Raw genomic sequence first — 17172 nt, 5'->3', positions numbered from 1 at the left:
CAGTCTCTTTCTCCACTGGCTGCCACTTGTAAAAGCAACTGGGAAACTATGTAGGCTAGATTTAGTGTGTGTGTGTGTGTGTGTGTGTGTGTGTGTGTGTGTGTGTGTGTGTGTTCTACAATAGGCCAATCTGCCGTTCACAAGCTACTTATACTGCCATGGCTGCAGCCTGCAGCAGTGTGTGTGTGTGTTGTGTGTGTCCTTGTTTACATTGTGGGGACCATAGACCGTAAAAAAATGTCCCCCCATGTGTGTGTGTGTGTGTGTGTGTTGTTGATTTGTTGATAACTCACCCTCATCCTCAAGTTGTTCTAAACCTGTATGAGTTTCTTTCTTCTGCTGAACACAAAACAAGATATTTGGAAGAATGTTTGTAACCAAACAGTTGATGGGCCCCATTGACACCCATAAGAGAGAAAATACTATGGAAGTCAATGCATATTTTGAAAATATTAGATTTGATTCCATGGGCTCCATCAACTGTTTGGTTACAAATATTCTTCATAATATCTTATTTTGTGTTCAGCAGAAAAGTAGCCTACCATTTATAAAGGTTTGTAACAATTTTTTTCATTTTCTTGCCTTTCAAGAAATTTCTTTTTTGAGTGAACGTTCCCTTTAAGTTTCAAATGGCAGTATCATTTGCGGTCACAATGAAGTTAAAATGTGACCAATTTGTTAACTGTTTGCGATGGAATATATGTTTTTGCAGTAAGAAATGTACCTAGATTTTTATATTTGAACTTGAAAGGAGGGTTTAACGGGTTTTAGTAAGAGGAGGAAGAAGAAAATGTTACACTAATGCGTCACATGCGTCACTCTGCGCATGCGCGGTGGTGCAGCAAGCGATTGGATGAGAGCTGCGCGCGAACAACAAAACATTTGTTCAAAGCTGCTTCCGCTATCTAGGTGTTGAGACACATGCCGTTTTTAATGAAAATTCGTAAAAAATAAACGCAAATATGCAAAACAATAAAGTGGAAGATCTTACGGACAAGTTAGAAGGGTGAGTCATCAAATAATCTTTTATGTACATCTCACAGTTTTCTTAACATACATTTGAACGCTGATTCCGACGTAAAACTGTTGTTGCATGTGTCATGCGTAACATGTTTTGATTGTGTTTCTTTTCTCTTATTGCAGGTATCTGTCTTTAGACACAGAGAAGATGGACAAATACGACAGGTACTCAAACACAATGCTTATGTAATTGTTCATCACTGCTGTAAATATGAAGATCTAATTTTGGTTGACAGTGTCTGTAGACAGAATAGGTATTTTACTGCCCACACTGATTTTTTTGTTTTACTAAATGATTGTACATTAGACTAGACTAGCTGAACTTGTCACACCCTTTAAGATCAGTGAATACATTAGAATGTGTCCTGTTTCATTTTATATTTTTCTAAGCTAAAAAAAAAAAAATACTATAATACATTTTTACCATGATTTACAGAAGACACCCACTAAAATGTCATTCAGTATAACAATGTTACTCTGAATGACATTTTGTCAAAAAGAGGAGACCATACCGGTATTGCCATTGTTCCCATAATTGCCATGTTTTTAGTATTAGCCTGTATCATTACATTCGTTTTAATAATATCCCTAAGTAAATGATGGCAGAAGTAGATGTTGAAAAATAATAAGCATTTTATTCCACTGTTCTGATGTTCTCTGCCATGCTTGCTTAGCTTGACACCTTGTTTCCGACTTGCTCGGCTCCAAAAAATACACCTTTTTCTTTTCCTTGCTAAAGCCCTGTTCACACCAAGTATGATTACTATAATGATAAGGATAAAGATATAGTTTATAAAAATTATTCTAAGATATAGTTTAAAAAAATCATTCTAAGACAGTTTAAAAAAAATCATTCTAAATATAAAATAATAGTGGAGTCCACACCACAACTATAACGATAACGGCACAGAGAAACAATATTGTGGAATCACTTTCAGAGCATTTTTTTTAGCTAATGAACGATACAAACATTGACAGCCAATCAGAATCCATTCAGCTTTAAAGAGCTCCAGTATTTAAAGCATTAGACGATAAATCTACAGTACATGCTTAGAAAGAACAGTGTTATCGTTCATTGGTGTGGATGCTGATATAGTTACTTTTATAGTTATCATAATAGTTATTCTTGGTGTGAATAGGCTTTAAGAGTGCCACCCAAGCTACTGGGTTTGCATTTACTCTTTGGCTTTTCTGCATTTTAACTCTCTCTGTTTGTGGGCATCTAAAATGAATTAGTAACACAAGTTAGACAATACAGAAATTCATTAAAATATAAATATTTAAGTTTAACACATATTTGCCCATGCTAAACATTCCTCATTTAAATACAAACTTTGATATTGTTCTAAAGGCTTCTTACATTCTTTTGCACTCCCATTTAATGGTGACTTTTACTTTTTTCAAGCTGATGCAAATCTGTCATAAAATAATCCCATGCAACTGCTGTGTAGGCTTTTCCAAGCATTCTGAAAGTATACTGTAGGGTTTGGTGAGAAACAAACCAAATTGGCAAGTTATTACATTTATGAAAATGTAAGTCCGGTTGCAGTCCAGGGTGCGAGAGTTTGCAGCAGCTTGCGCCACGTGTAATACATTTTAATCAATTATAATACATTTTAATAAAACACAATATCTACATTATAAACCTCAGAAGAGTATTGTTTTTTAATATCGCTGTTGTGCTCTGGTTGACAGACAGTCAGAATGACAGTTCATGCGTTATGTTAATGTATAGGTCAATGCATAATTCTTTCCTTTTTGTATTAGAGTTTAAAAAACATTTAATAATACTATATTACTTATAAAATCATTTATATCTTCATTTAATATTTTTTTAAACATACTGGGCGACCAAGATATGACAGCGTTCATACCCAATTGATGCAAAGCGTAGTGAATTTATGTCTACACTGAAGAAAGTGCTGTCTTTGATCTGACTGTTATGGTTTGTGCCAAGACATTCATTAGTTTGGTTGTTTAGTCGTTTCATTTATCACCGGTCGTGTAGAGATTGAATATTGCTGTATTTTCGAATGAATGATAGACGTATTTGGTTGATAGACGTATTTGTGTTTTGGTTTGTTCCTGTGTAACAGTTATTGTATTATTTTTGCAGGTACCGTCAGGAGGGGAAGGAGGCTGCCATGAGTGGTGAGCTGCCTCGTGCCCTTGAGCTGTTTCAGCTGGCTTACCAGCTGCAGCCAAGTGACAAGCTGAAAAAACGGGTCCAGGCCATACAGGATCTCATTCAGAGAGATAAAGAGGAAGACGAGGAGGAGGAAGAATTTGTGGATGTGAATGATAGTGGATTGAAACTTTATAAAGGGCTCTACGACAAATTGTATGACCATCAGAAAGAGGGTGTGGCGTTCCTATACAGTCTCCACCGAGATGGAAGAAAAGGGGGAATCTTGGCCGATGACATGGGCCTCGGAAAGACCATTCAGGTCATTTCATTTTTGTCAGGGATGTATGATTCAGAGCTGGCTAATCATACCCTGTTAGTCATGCCAACCTCGCTAATAAAGAACTGGGTGCATGAGTTTGCCAAGTGGACCCCTGGCATGAGGGTGAAAGAGTTTCACGGCTCAAGCAAAGCTGAGCGGAACAGGAACCTGGAGCGAATCCAACGCAAAGGAGGAGTTATCATTACCACCTACCAAATGCTCATCAACAACTATGAGCAACTTGCATCATATGACCAGCGTGAGTTCATATGGGACTATGTCATCCTGGACGAGGCCCACAAAATCAAAACCTCATCCACTAAAACGGCTAAAAGTGCTCATGCCATACCTGCTAGACACCGTGTGCTACTTACGGGCACTCCAGTCCAGAATAACCTACGAGAGATGTGGGCATTGTTTGACTTTGCATGCCAGGGGTCACTGCTGGGAACCTCCAAAACATTCAAAACCGAGTATGAGAATCCAATCACACGTGCAAGGGAGAAAGATGCCACGCCTGGAGAGAAAGCCCTTGGATTGAGGATTTCTCAGAACTTGATGGACATCATCAAACCCTACTTTCTCAGGCGGACCAAAGCAGATGTTCAGCACAAAAAGCAAAAACGTGAAGAAGAGTTTCAAAACAGGGAAGATCAAGAGAACAAATGTCCAAATGCTAGCGAAGGTGCAGAGATGCCATCGCTGACACGAAAAAACGATCTCATTGTGTGGACGTACCTCAGCACGGTGCAGGAGGACATTTATAACCAGTTCATCTCGCTGGACCATATTAAGGAGTTAATGATGACTACCAGGTCGCCGCTGGCAGAGCTCACAGTTTTGAAAAAGCTCTGTGACCATCCCAGACTCCTCTCCAATAGAGCCGTGACTCAACTAGGCTTGGAGCAAGGTTCGGCCTTTGACTCCACCCATCCAAACAATGAGAGCGAGTCGGCTGTGAGTCAGATAGATTACATTTCAGATGACACTTTGGTTGCAGAGTCAGGGAAGCTGCAGTTTCTTGTGTCTCTAATGGAATGTCTCCGTGAAGAGGGGCATCGGACCCTGATCTTCTCACAGTCGAGGAAGATGCTAGACATCATGGAGCGTGTCCTGCGTAACAGAAACTTTCGCCTGCTCCGCTTGGATGGCACAGTGACACAACTGGCAGAAAGGGAGAAGCGTATCATGATGTTCCAGACTGACAGACGCTACACAATCTTCCTCCTCACCACTCAAGTGGGTGGAGTCGGCATCACGTTAACAGCAGCAAACCGCGTCGTGATCTTTGACCCCAGCTGGAACCCTGCGACAGATGCTCAAGCTGTGGACCGCGCCTACCGAATTGGCCAAACTGAAAATGTCCTCATCTATCGACTCATCACCTGTGGCACTGTGGAGGAAAAGATCTACCGCAGACAGGTAAATACAAATCTTAACTTCAACTTTCTCTTCACTGTGTAGTTGTCAGGGTTAAAAAAAAGGTTCAGGGCTACATGATTTGTACAAAAAAAATTCTATTGCGATTATTTCATCATGTATTGCGCATTTTGGAATGCGATATGATAAACAATTAATATTTCTCATTGCTGCTGCTTGGATATCAATGGGAAAAGAAGTAAAACAGGTTTAGTCACTCTGAAAAGGATGCACAAAGACTAAAAACTTGCAATCAATTTTTTAAAATAAATGTAATGTAACTGTACTCTTTGCATTCGTATTGTACCGGTTTCTTTTTTTTCCACTTTAAATATGTTAGCGTATTCTACACTTAATTCGATTTTGCATTCACACTTTTAGTTTTTTATACAATCACTTAATTATATTAAGTGATATTTCTATGCTTATTTTACAAATTAAGGCAGAAATATATTAACACTGTAATTTTACCATTGAACTTTAAAATAAAGTGATATTAAGTAACCCAATTTCAGAATCTTTACTGTAGACTATTTCTTAAACCTGTTGTTCAATCGTCGTACTATAACGTAATTCCTTTTTTTTCTTCAGTTAAATCGTACTGTCTTAGAAAAGAGTAGCTTTTCTGGGAAAATTAAGACAAAAGGTACCAGGCATAATATTTCATAAAGTATAACTTTGGCAAACAATTATTTAATCATTTAGTAATGACAAATAAAAGCTAGTTTTCTGCTATTCTGATGTCAGTAAAACAGTTCAAAATATACCTATAACTAACAGTTTTTTCTTGTGTTTCTATGTCTGCAGGTGTTTAAAGACTCTCTCATCCGTCAGACAACCGGAGATAAGAAGAACCCGTTCCGATACTTTAGCAAGCAGGAGCTACGTGAACTGTTTAAACTCGAAGACACGCGTTCTTCCTCCACTCAGCAACAGCTTCAGGCAATGCACTCGCACAACCGCCGCTCTGACACCAGCCTGGACCAGCACATTGCTCGCCTTCACAGCATGGAGATGTTCGGCATCACTGACCATGACCTCATGTTCACTAAAGAGCCGGCAGCCGATGAAGACACCCCTGAGGATGCAGAGTCCCATCACTATATACAAACGCGTGTCCAGAAAGCACAAGAGCTCGTGCAGGCAGAATCAGAACTTCATGGCCAGCTCATGGACAGTGTGGCCCAGAACACCGAAGCGGCTTGGCTTAGGCAAACAGAGCAACAGAAATCTGCTGGTAGAGACCGCCCGGCCCCTCCTCGTATCAAAAACGAGCCGGTGACAGTTGATCTGACTCGTTACAGTTTCGATGAGCCTGATCTGGAGGAAGATGAGCAGAACTCTTCACCAGTTGAGGAAGTGATCGAAGTTGTAGGTGAAGAAGTGCAAGTGGCAAAGGGGTCTCCTCATTCTGGTGGAGAAAGAAATGTGGCTCTTCTTAATACTGAGGTTAGCCCTGTTGCTGACAAGCTAGCTCACCATGTGATCACGCTAGATGACAGTTCAGATGAGGTGGACGAGTCATACGGTAATGCAGCATCTGAGCATCAATACTCACAGCACAGCTTCCCAAGTCCTTCTCACCAGTTTCCAAAGTTGGAAGAACTTTCTGTAGCATCTGATACTCTTGATAATGGAAAGGTTCAGGCGGACGAGCCCCGTTCGACCGTGCTCTCGCCACCTCCTTCTCAACATGAGGCCACAGCAGAGGTAGAAATGCTTCAGGGAAACTTCAACCTGCAGCTGGAGGACAGTGCAGATATGTTCTCAGTTGAAGAAGAGGAAGTTCGTGAAATGGAGGAGTCTGTAGCAGAGGAAAGTCCTGAGTTTCAACTTCAGATGGACATCAGTGGAGAAAGACTGCAAGATGCAAGTATCCATGAGAGCAGACGAGAAGTTAAACAAAACAACAGTGAAATCAGGAACTATAACAACAGTGAAGTCTGCAGCCATAACATAGATGAAGTCAGTAACTGTAATGGTGAGGTCAGCAAGCATGATTCTCTTTTGAGGATCCGTTCTGCTCCGGACACACCTGTAGACGACTCCTTTGTGCATTCTGTTCGGCGAAAGAAAAGACAAGTCATCTCTGACACTGACGAAGAAGAGGAGGAGCATGAATCGGAGAAGCCATCTTTAACTAGCAGTCCATTTACTGATGGCCTCCGTAAGTTGGGCTCTTCCACACCGAAATTCACTTTGACCGACGGAGCTCGACTCCGCCGCAGCTTGAACACTTCTGTGGCATCAAGAAGGTCTTTTGTTGTGTCCATGCTGGAGAATGAATCCGATGAAGAGTCAGCAGAGCCCAGTGAAGATAAATCCAATTGCTATGAGACATCTGAAGCCAGTGAGACTCATGCAGATGAATCATTGGAGGAAGAGGAAGACACAAGTAAAGGTAAAACCAAATCCTATGAGAAATCTGAAGCCAGTGAGACTCGTGCAGATAAATCAGTGGAGGGAGAGGAAGACACCAGTAAAGGTGAAACCAAATCCTATGAGATATCTGAAGCAAATGAAAGTCATGCAGATGAATCAGCGGTGGAAGAGGAGCCACCCAGTGGAGATAAAACCGAATCCTATGAGATATCTGAAGCCAGTGAAACACATGCCGATGATTCACAGGTGGAAGAAGAGGAGCCCAGTGGAGAGACTTTAAACACAGAAGAGTCCAAAAGTGTCGAGGAACTTGAGGAGGTGGAAGAGAGTGTGGAGTCTGGAGGAGACCAGGAATGGCACAGCACCCTGCTTGAATCCACTGCTGATGTTGAGCTAGACTCTAGTGAAATGATGGACCAGTGTGCCCCTAAAACATTCCCTCCAGAAACCCACATTCTTCCTGTGAGCTCCACAAGCAGTGATGTGACTGCTGCTAAAGCCTCTGAGAACACATATGAGGCATTGGTCTTGTCTGGGAAACAGAGTTTGGTGGAGGGGAGAAAGCAGGAAGCTCTGGATTTCTTTCTGAAGGCTATAGACATTAATACTGGTGATGCTGAGATCCAGCTCTTAATTATTCAGTTGTACAGGCAACTTAGCCAATAGAGAAATTAAAATGTACACAGCCGAATAAGACTTTACCATATCTATACCATGTTGACACAATTTTTGACATAATTTTTCTGTCTGCCTGTTAGTAAAAAGAAGTTGCAGACTGAATGTGACTGAAACATACAAAACTGACCAGAGGGAACCAGTTAAAATATGTTGTGCATGCCATAGTGTTAATGGACTTTTCCCAGTAGTTTCTCTGAATGTTTCTTTGTTACTTTAATTTGTATGTTTCTTTGGTTTAAAAAAAAAAAAGAGTTGAATTTATCAAATTCTAACATATACATTGAATGTGGAGGGGAGGGGGGGAATAAATTCTCAAAGGTTTCATAGCTTGTTTTCTGCATGATTTTTTTTTTCTGCATTCCAGATATGAATCTACATTTAATATATTATCTTCTTAACATCATTTCAGGCATGAGCTTCTGTTTGTGCCCCTCAGGAATAAATGACCAGACGGAAGCTCTTGTCTTAAAAGTCCTTTGTTTTAAAGCAATGTTTAGGGTTAAATACTGTACAATTGTAATTGACAGCATATGCAATATGCTCTTTATAACTCATAAAGTAGTTTTGGTTTGTCCCAAGTAATAAAAATCTTTAAAAGCACTCTCCTTAAAATAAAAGTCTAACATCCATCCATTTTTATCATGTTTGTAGGCACAATGAAAGTTTATGGGGTATGTATTAGTTAATTTCTGAGGTAATCAACAGATGTAGCATTCTTAATGTTTTCTGGCCAGATGTTTAGTGAAAAAAAATCAAGAGAATATACAGTATGGAAGTGGGCTAGGTTAAGGTAACTGGTCTACATGTATAGGGTATTGCTAATTTATTGGGAAGGTTTTACCTGTGAAAGTGATCATGTTATCATTACATCTATTGCGTAGCAAGATCTGCCTTGCAATTAATTTGATAACTTCAGCAAAAATGTGCATTCAATTTGAGTGACCCCTCAAAATACTAGGTTAAGCAGGCCATGTTTTTGTAGGTGGTGCTGTTTTATAATATATTGTCTTGTTCAAAGTGTGCCTAAAAACACATCTCAGTAATAATTATATTACAGGAACACAGACAGGAGATGATAAAGTGCTGCAGATTAATTTTTAGTGTGCGTAAATAAATAAAAAATTATGAAATGGTCACACAATTTCTATTTTCTTTAATAAATACTCATACTTGGATATAAAAGCTATTAAATGCTAGAACAATTCAATGACAAAAAAAATCTTAGGAGACATGATCTGGTAAAGACAGTTTATTGGTTTCTAGGCATATAATTATGGCTTGATGCTCATGCCACCATGCACATCATCTACAGTAATCACAACTTGAAGTCACTGCTGTACTGTATTTAGAGATTGAAGCGGAGACACTTGGAGAAGTTTAGATGTTCCCTGCAGGCTAATTATAGAGTTCTTCAAGTAAGCTTTTTGTGCATCCACACTATATAGAACAATTAAACAACAAAGCCGTTAACTCTCATACCCACCCGCTCCAGACATGTAAACCTTAAACACCCATAGTCTATTGAAGTGTTTAGGCAAGTAAAAGCACACCAGTGGGTTTTTGGTTTGGACCACAACACTTTGTTTCTTCAATGTCAAGGAATAAAGTCAGGACTCCAATATAACTGGTTTACATTTGTCAAAAGAACTTCTGAGACTGAAACTACATTGATGCACAGTGATGACACCGGAGGAAGAATATGACACTAATATTGAGTTCAATACTGGTAAACTAGGGCTTTAAAATTGGCTTACTGCCTTTATTTTTATAATATACATGCTGTATTTGTCGATGGTCATATTTCTCTAATGTACTAATGTCCTGCGCTACAAGCATTTAATAGCAAACTTGGGGTTCAATACAATGCAGGTTGTGCGATGCAATGCTGATGTTAGTTGAGCTTAAAATACACAGCAATTACTCAACGAAACAGTTAATAATAATACTGTTACCAATGAGAAAGAGTCGACTGACAAAGAAACATTTTATCATGTATTTCTAACTACAAATAGTTAATATTACACACTATATTACTTCATACATTTATGCTTCCTAAAATGTAAGAGTAACAAATCAGTGCTCTTTCTCTATCCAGTGATGACAATGTTATTGGAAAATGTTGAACTCTGGCCTGAGATACCAAGATACCTTCAAAGTATTATGTCCAAACCCTTTTACCAGCGATTTTGGCCTTCCATATCTGTATATAAACATACACACAACACGCATATCTAGAGAACACTTCACACTTAAAGTCTGTCCGTAATACTGAACCAGGGATTCAATACACTTGGTTTTTGTGCTGTAAAGATTAAAGGCAGAAGGACATCATTTTTAATGAAGACAACATTGAAACTAGACAGATGAATTTCGCACTTATGCCCAGCAGTATCTCCCTTCTTTGCATCTTCATTTCCATAATATTTTGCTGAGCATTCTGTTGAAAAAGCTGAGCAAATTATCCAATTGCAGTCAGCTGCAACAATGTAGTCGCGTTACCTGTTAAATAAGCAGAAATAAATATCATGTTTATAATGGCGTGCCTATGTGAAAATATTGGAACTGGCCAGTCTCTTAAAGGAACTGTATGTAAGAAATTAATTTCAGTTAATCATAAAAGGGCCCTGATATGTCACTAGACATTAGGAAATCATGTTAATTTCAAATACTTATATCACTGACAACAGTAGACCGGTCAGGATATTGTCATTTAAAAGTTGTTGTTGCAGCCCTCAACTGATGTTGATGTTGACATGTTGTGTTTTGGCCTGAAGCTCCGCCCTCCACCTATTGACCAATCACGGAGTCAGTAGTGTTTCGGCATCCGGGTTACCAGATCTGCTCTAGTTACCACAGCTGCAGCTACAGACGTTCCGGTTGGATCCTGCAGTATATCTGGCAACCTCGAGTCAGGGGGAGGGGGAGAGGGGATACACCGCTGTACAGTCATTTGAAAATGATTGCAGTACCAGTTTTGGCCACAATCTTACATACACTTCCTTTAAATCATGAGAGATGTATTTATGTTTAAGGTCAGCAAGATAAAAAGAAATGAAAACTTTTATTCAGCAAGAATGCTTTACATTTTTCAAAAGTCTAGTAAATACTTTTAAAATGTCAAATAAATGCTGTTCTATTGAACTTTCTATTCATCACAAAATCCAGAACAAATGCATCACGGTTCCCACAAAAATATTAAGCAGCACAGCTGATTTCATTCACTGACACATTAAAACATATAAAACCCATATTAAAAATAAACATGAAAAAAATCTTACCGACCCCAAACTCTTCAACAGTATGAATATCTTTTCTTGCTTACAGACTATTTGCAGACATAAGTACGCAAATTATTTCAACCGATTTTGTACCTTATTGTACATGGTGTTTGTCAGAGTTTGGAGGGTTGGTAGGGATGAGTTTAGAATCAGATCCAGGGCTACAGACCCCTTCTATTAGATTCTTGTTGCAGTCACCCAGGCTGGCAGCAGGAGAGAGTCTGGGATAAGCTACTTGCCCCGTCAGATCCAACAGGTCCTCTAGAGCACGCATGTTACTCATTCCATTCTGCTGGGGAGAGTTCAGAGGGGAAAATTCTGGGATGGAGATTAACTCCTCCTTTGAGATGGGGCTGAGAATACACAAAATAAACAGAAAAGAAAAAGGATTAGACAATGTTCCCAGTATATTTGAGGCGCTTCAAACCGTCAAATATTGTTAATGGGTTCATATCCATTTAGAATAGTGTTAGCTGCATGTAAAAAAGCATAAGCGATTAAATTGATACCAAAGATATCAACTATAAAAAAAAGTGTTCAGATATCATGAATGATATATTCACAATGGAGATTTTAAAAAAAATTACTAAATATATTTGAACAATATTCTCAATATAGGATATAATATATACAGGTCCTTCTAAAAAAATTATCATATTGTGATAAAGTTCATTATTTTCCATAATGTAATGATAAAAATTAAACTTTCATTTATTTTAGATTCATTGCACACCAACTGAAATATTTCAGGTCTTTTATTGTTTTAATACTGATGATTTTGGCATACAGCTCATAAAAATCTAAAAAAAAATAGCATATCATGAAAAGGTTCTCTAAACGAGCTATTAACCTAATCATCTGAATCAACTAATTAACTCTAAACACCTGCAAAAGATTCCTGAGGCTTTTAAAAACTCCCAGCCTGGTTCATTACTCAAAACCGTGATCATGGGTAAGACTGCCGACCTGACCCTGTCCAGAAGGCCACCATTGACACCCTCAAGTAAGAGGGTAAGACACAGAAATAAATTTCTGAATGAATAGGCTGTTCCCAGAGTGCTGTATCAAGGCACCTCAGTGGGAAGTCTGTGGGAAGGAAAAAGTGTGGCAAAAACGCTGCACAACGAGAAGAGGTGACCGGACCCTGAGGAAGATTGTGGAGAAGGACCGATTCCAGACCTTGGGGGACCTGCGGAAGCAGTGGACTGAGTCTGGAGTAGAAACATCCAAAGCTACAGGTGCCACATTCCCCAGGTCAAGCCACTTTTGAACCAGAAACAGCAGCAGAAGTGCCTGGCCTGGGCTACAGAGAAGCAGCACTGGACTGTTGCTCAGTGGTCCAAAATACTTTTTTCGGTTGAAAGCAAATTTTGCATGTCATTCGGAAATCAAGGTGCCAGAGTCTGGAGGAAGACTGGGGAGAAGGAAATGCCAAAATACCTGAAGTCCAGTGTCACGTACCCACAGTCAGTGATGGTCTGGGGTGCCATGTCAGCTGCTGGTGTTGGTCCACTGTGTTTTATCAAGGGCAGGGTCAATGCAGCTAGCTATCAGGAGATTTTGGAGCACTTCATGCTTCCATCTGCTGAAAAGCTTTATGACTGAAGATTTTGTTTTTCAGCACGACCTGGCACCTGCTCACAGTGCCAAAACCACTGGTAAATGTTTTACTGACCATGGTATTAAGCATGGGATGAGCTTAAGGCCGCTATCGAAGCATCCTGGGCCTCCATAACACCTCAGCAGAGCCACAGGCTGATCGCCTCCATGCCACACCGCATTGAAGCAGTCATTTCTGCAAAAGGATTCCCGACCAAGAATTGAGTGCATAACTGAACATAATTATTGGAAGGTTGACTTTTTTTGTATTAAAAACACTTTTCTTTTATTGGTCGGATGAAATATGCTACTTTTTTGAGACAGGAATTTTGGGTTTTCATGAGCTGTATGCCAAAATCATCAGTATTAAAACAATAAAATACCTGAAATATTTCAGTTGGTGTGCAATGAATTTAAAATATATGAAAGTTTAATTTTTATCATTACGCTAAGAAAAATAATGAACTTCATCACAATATGCTAATTTTTTTAGAAGGACCTGTATATATGACACTGATCAGGCATAACATGACCATACAAATATTGTGTTGGTCCCCCTTTTGCTGCCAAAACAGCCCTGACCTTTTGAGGCATGGACTCCACTAGACCCCTGAAGGTGTGCCGTGGTATCTGCCACCAAGATATTAGCAGCAGATCCTTTAAGTCCTGTAAGTTCCGAGGTGGGGCCTCCATGGATCAGACTTGTTTGTTCAGTACATCCCACAGATGCTCGATTGATTCAGATCTGAGGAATATGGAGGCCAAGTCAACACCTCAAACTTGTACTCCTCAAAACATTCCTGAACAATTTTTGCTTTGTGGCAGGGGACATTAAAGAACATTAAGGCCAATAAGGAATATCATTTCCATGAAAAGGTGTACAAGGTCTGCATCAAGGCTTAGTTAGGTGGTACGTGTCTAAGTAAAATCCACATGGATGGCAGGACCAAGGTTTCCCAGCAGAACATTGACTAAATCATCCCACTGCCTGTGCTGGGGTCATTCTTATAGTGCATCCTGTTGCCATGTTTTTCCCCAGGTAAGCGGGTTCCCCAGGTACACACACCAGGCCATCCACATGATGTAAAAGAAAAGTTATTAATCCGACAAGGCCACTTTCTTCCATTGTTCTGTGGTCCAGTTCTGATGCTTACTGTTGGTGCTTTGCTCCCATGTAGATAAATGAACCCTTTTTGCCGGTTCACCACTGTTCCTTCCTTGGACCACTTTTGATAGATACTGACCACTGCTGACCAGGAACACCCCACAAGAGCTGCAGTTTTGGAGATGCTGTGACCCAGTCGTCTAACCATCACAATTTGGCCCTTATCAAATACGCTTGCCCATTATCCTGTTTCTAACACATCAACATTGAGTGCAAAATGTTCACTTGCTGCCTAATGTATCCCTTCCACTAACGGGTGCCGTGATGAAGAGATAATCAGTTTTATTCACTTGACCTCTCATCATCATAATGTTATGCCTGATCTGTGTATATACTGTATATACATTAATACGAATAAAGGATTTAACATAATGTATTGTGTAATATGCATCTTCATTCTTATGTTTTATTTACATTTGTTTATTTGCTGTGTTGTTTTTTTTAGGCTGCTGCAGATTCAGTATTAGTGTGTGTAAATAAAAATCAAAGTGGTCATACATTATTCTATTCTTTGTTGTTTTTTTTAACCTTTTTTTTTTGTTTTTACTGTGATGCAGTTCCTACCTGGTTGGTGTAGGGCAGTCCAGTGTACAGGGAATGTTGACACAGTCATTGTGTCAAACTCACCTAACCTCCATGTACTGCACTTGATCTCCAGAGTCCTCTGCCGCTCCACTCTTCCCTTCCAAAGTGTCCAGATGTATAAGAGGCAGAGGCGGTTTTGACTCTGGCAGTGGGGTCAATGAAGAGACTGGGTGGTCTTTCCCCCCCTCCTTTGATTTCACCTGTGTCATTATATGTCCACCAGCCTGAGTGAGAGTCTTTGCTTGTGGGACAGATACAGTTGAAGTCCCCTGTCCATTGGCATGACGGATGTCTGATTTCTTCACAGTGATTTCCTTCTTGGGTCCCTGAGCTGTGGCCTGTCCATTCATTTGCACAGTTACAGGTGTTTTCACTTGGTTACTGGCCTCCTGTTTGGCCACCTGAGTAATAGTTTGGCTTTTTCCATTGGGCAGGCTGTTTTCCTGTAAGCTCCGAGTGGGCATATTTGCAGGTATCTCTTGGGTGGAGACTTTGGGTTTGCTGTCTGTAGTCACAACACTTATATTTGCTACTGTGTTTTCTGGCAAGCTCTTCAGTGGAGTTACCTGCACCTTTGCTGTTGATGTGTCTTCTCGCTTTACCTCTTCTTTCACTTGTAAACTTTGGGTCTTCAGCTGTTCAACCTCCTGTCTAGTAGTCTTGGTATTCTCTTCACTTACCTTTCCTTTCTCTTCTGTTTTCACTGTAGTATGATGGATGTTTAATTGGCCGTTCAAGGAGGGATTTTTTGCAGACTTCATCTGTTTATTCATATAGCCATTCTCTGATCTTTTCCCTTCACTCTCCTGTGTGTAAGTTTGGCTATGCACAGGAGTTGTCTGAATGATGCTAGCCTGAGATTTGACCTCAGCACTGGAGGTCAAATTGTTACCACCTGAAAAGAAAAGAGGTGTTGGAGACTGTTATAAAAATGAAAAATATGTCTGCAATGGACAGCAAAGCACTCATTGTATGTATGCAAAAAACATACATACAATTCACATACACTATAATGCCAAAGGTTTTGGGATGCCTGCCTTTACATGCAAATTAACTTTAATGACATCCCATTCTTAATTCATCAGTTTAATTTGGAGTTGGCCCACCGTATGCAGCTATAACAGCTTTAACTCTTCTGGGAAGACTTTCCACAAGGTTTAGGATTGTGTTTATGGAAAAATGTTCCATTCTCTTAGAAGCACATTTGTGAGGTCAGGCACTGATGTTGGACTAGAAGGCCCAGCTCTAATTCATCCCAAAGGTGCTTTATTGGGTTGAGTTCAAGACTCTGTGCATGCCAGTCAAGTTCCTCCACACCAAACTCGCTCATCCATGTCTTTATGAACCTTGCCTTGTGCACTGGTACGCAGTTATGTTGAAACAGGAAGGGGTTTCCACGGCAGCGCAGCTGCATCCAAGAGTAATGGAAAGTGTCAGATACAGCTGCTCAGCCATGGAAACCCATTTCATGAAGCTCTTTATGCACTGTTATTGAGCTAATTTGGAGGTCTGTAGCTATTGACTAATTAAGTTTGGCGACTTCTGCACACTGCGCGCCTCAGCATGCGCTGACCCCGCTCTGTGTTTTTACATGGTCTACCACTTAGTGGATGAGTTGCTGTTGCTCCCAATTGCTTCTACTTTGTTATAATACCACTAACAGCTGACCGTGAAATATTCAGTAGTGAGGAAATTTTACAAATGGACTTATTGCACAGGTGGCAACCTATCACGGTACCACACTTGAATCCACTGAGCTCCTGAGAGTGACACATTCTTTCAGAAATGTTTGTAGAAGCGTATGCATGCCTAGGTGCTTGATTTTATACACCCGTGGCTGTGATAGTGACTGGAACACCTGAATTCAATGATTTGGAAGGTGTCCCAATACTTTTGGCAATATAGTGTATGCAGTAGGATATAATGTTTTTGAAAATTCTTTGATTGAAAATACAGAGAAAACTGAAATATTGTGAAATAATATTACACTTCTATATATATTTTATTCATGTGATGGCCAAGCTGAATTTTCAGCAGCCATTACTCCAGTCTTCAGTATCACATGACCTTTCAGAACTCATTCTAATATGCTGATTTGTTGCTCAAGAAATTTTTTCTATTATTATCACAGCTGAAAGAGTTGTGCAGCTTAATATTTTTCTGGAAACTGTGATACACGTTTTACTGGATTCTTTAATTAATAGAATTAAAGTTCCAAAGAACAGCATTTATTTATATTAAATCTTTACTGACAGTTGATTAATTTAATGCAAAAATGTAAACCTTTTAAACCTAAAAACTTGAAATGCTTAATTTAAACATTTTACCAAAGTCAGAAAATGTCTGCGATGTAAAACAGAGCAGACCAAATTTAGTCTCTGTAGTCTTTGAATAGATCACCTTGAACACAACCTATGACACAGAATATGATCCCCTGCTGCCCTCTCCTGACATTGCTGTAGATACTGCAGTAATGGAAAAATACCAGCAGGCCTGCCTGACACATTAAAGGTATATAGGCTAGAGGGAGAACAGTCTGCATTCACAAAACAAGGAAATGTGGTTATTAACATGGTTGTGTGTGAGAGTGAGAGTGAGA

General features: G+C 39.7%; 2 protein-coding genes across 9 annotated transcripts in view; one reads left to right on the top strand and one right to left on the bottom strand.

Annotated features, from left to right (window-relative positions):
- Positions 1–852: 852 nt before the first annotated feature.
- ercc6l (excision repair cross-complementation group 6-like) lies at positions 853–8239 on the top strand. The gene is made up of 4 exons (XM_067439113.1): positions 853–1006; positions 1144–1185; positions 3137–4889; positions 5694–8239. The coding sequence occupies exons 1-4, from the start codon at positions 963–965 to the stop codon at positions 7932–7934; spliced, it is 4080 nt and encodes a 1359-aa protein (XP_067295214.1). The 5' UTR covers positions 853–962; the 3' UTR covers positions 7935–8239.
- A 941-nt stretch (positions 8240–9180) lies between these two features.
- The window catches only part of map7d2a (MAP7 domain containing 2a), a 29577-nt gene continuing 21585 nt past the window's right edge, over positions 9181–17172 (bottom strand). For 7 of the 8 annotated variants that reach the window (XM_067439109.1, XM_067439106.1, XM_067439105.1 and 4 more), the window contains 3 exons: positions 14616–15468; positions 11318–11577; positions 9181–10445 (listed from right to left, as the gene is read on the bottom strand). In XM_067439109.1, the coding sequence (XP_067295210.1) occupies positions 11319–11577; positions 14616–15468 (1112 nt within the window). In that variant the 3' untranslated portion in view covers positions 9181–10445; position 11318. Of the gene's footprint in view, positions 10446–11317; positions 11578–14552; positions 15469–17172 lie in introns of those variants that run through there. The other variant, XR_010904408.1, reaches the window with a different exon arrangement.

The sequence above is a fragment of the Pseudorasbora parva genome, chromosome 3 (assembly GCF_024679245.1).
Source record: "Pseudorasbora parva isolate DD20220531a chromosome 3, ASM2467924v1, whole genome shotgun sequence".
NCBI classification, from domain to species: domain Eukaryota; kingdom Metazoa; phylum Chordata; class Actinopteri; order Cypriniformes; family Gobionidae; genus Pseudorasbora; species Pseudorasbora parva.
This window is presented reverse-complemented; position numbering and strand designations above follow the sequence as displayed.

What these genes read in the sequence shown, in the direction of transcription:
- ercc6l (XM_067439113.1), top strand. Translation starts at nt 963, where the DNA reads ATGCAAAACAATAAAGTGGAAGATCTTACGGACAAGTTAGAAGG. An exon ending in CTTACGGACAAGTTAGAAGG is followed by an intron (nt 1,007 to 1,143) that starts GTGAGTCATCAA and finishes CTCTTATTGCAG; the next exon opens with GTATCTGTCTTTAGACACAG. An exon ending in AAGATGGACAAATACGACAG is followed by an intron (nt 1,186 to 3,136) that starts GTACTCAAACAC and finishes TTATTTTTGCAG; the next exon opens with GTACCGTCAGGAGGGGAAGG.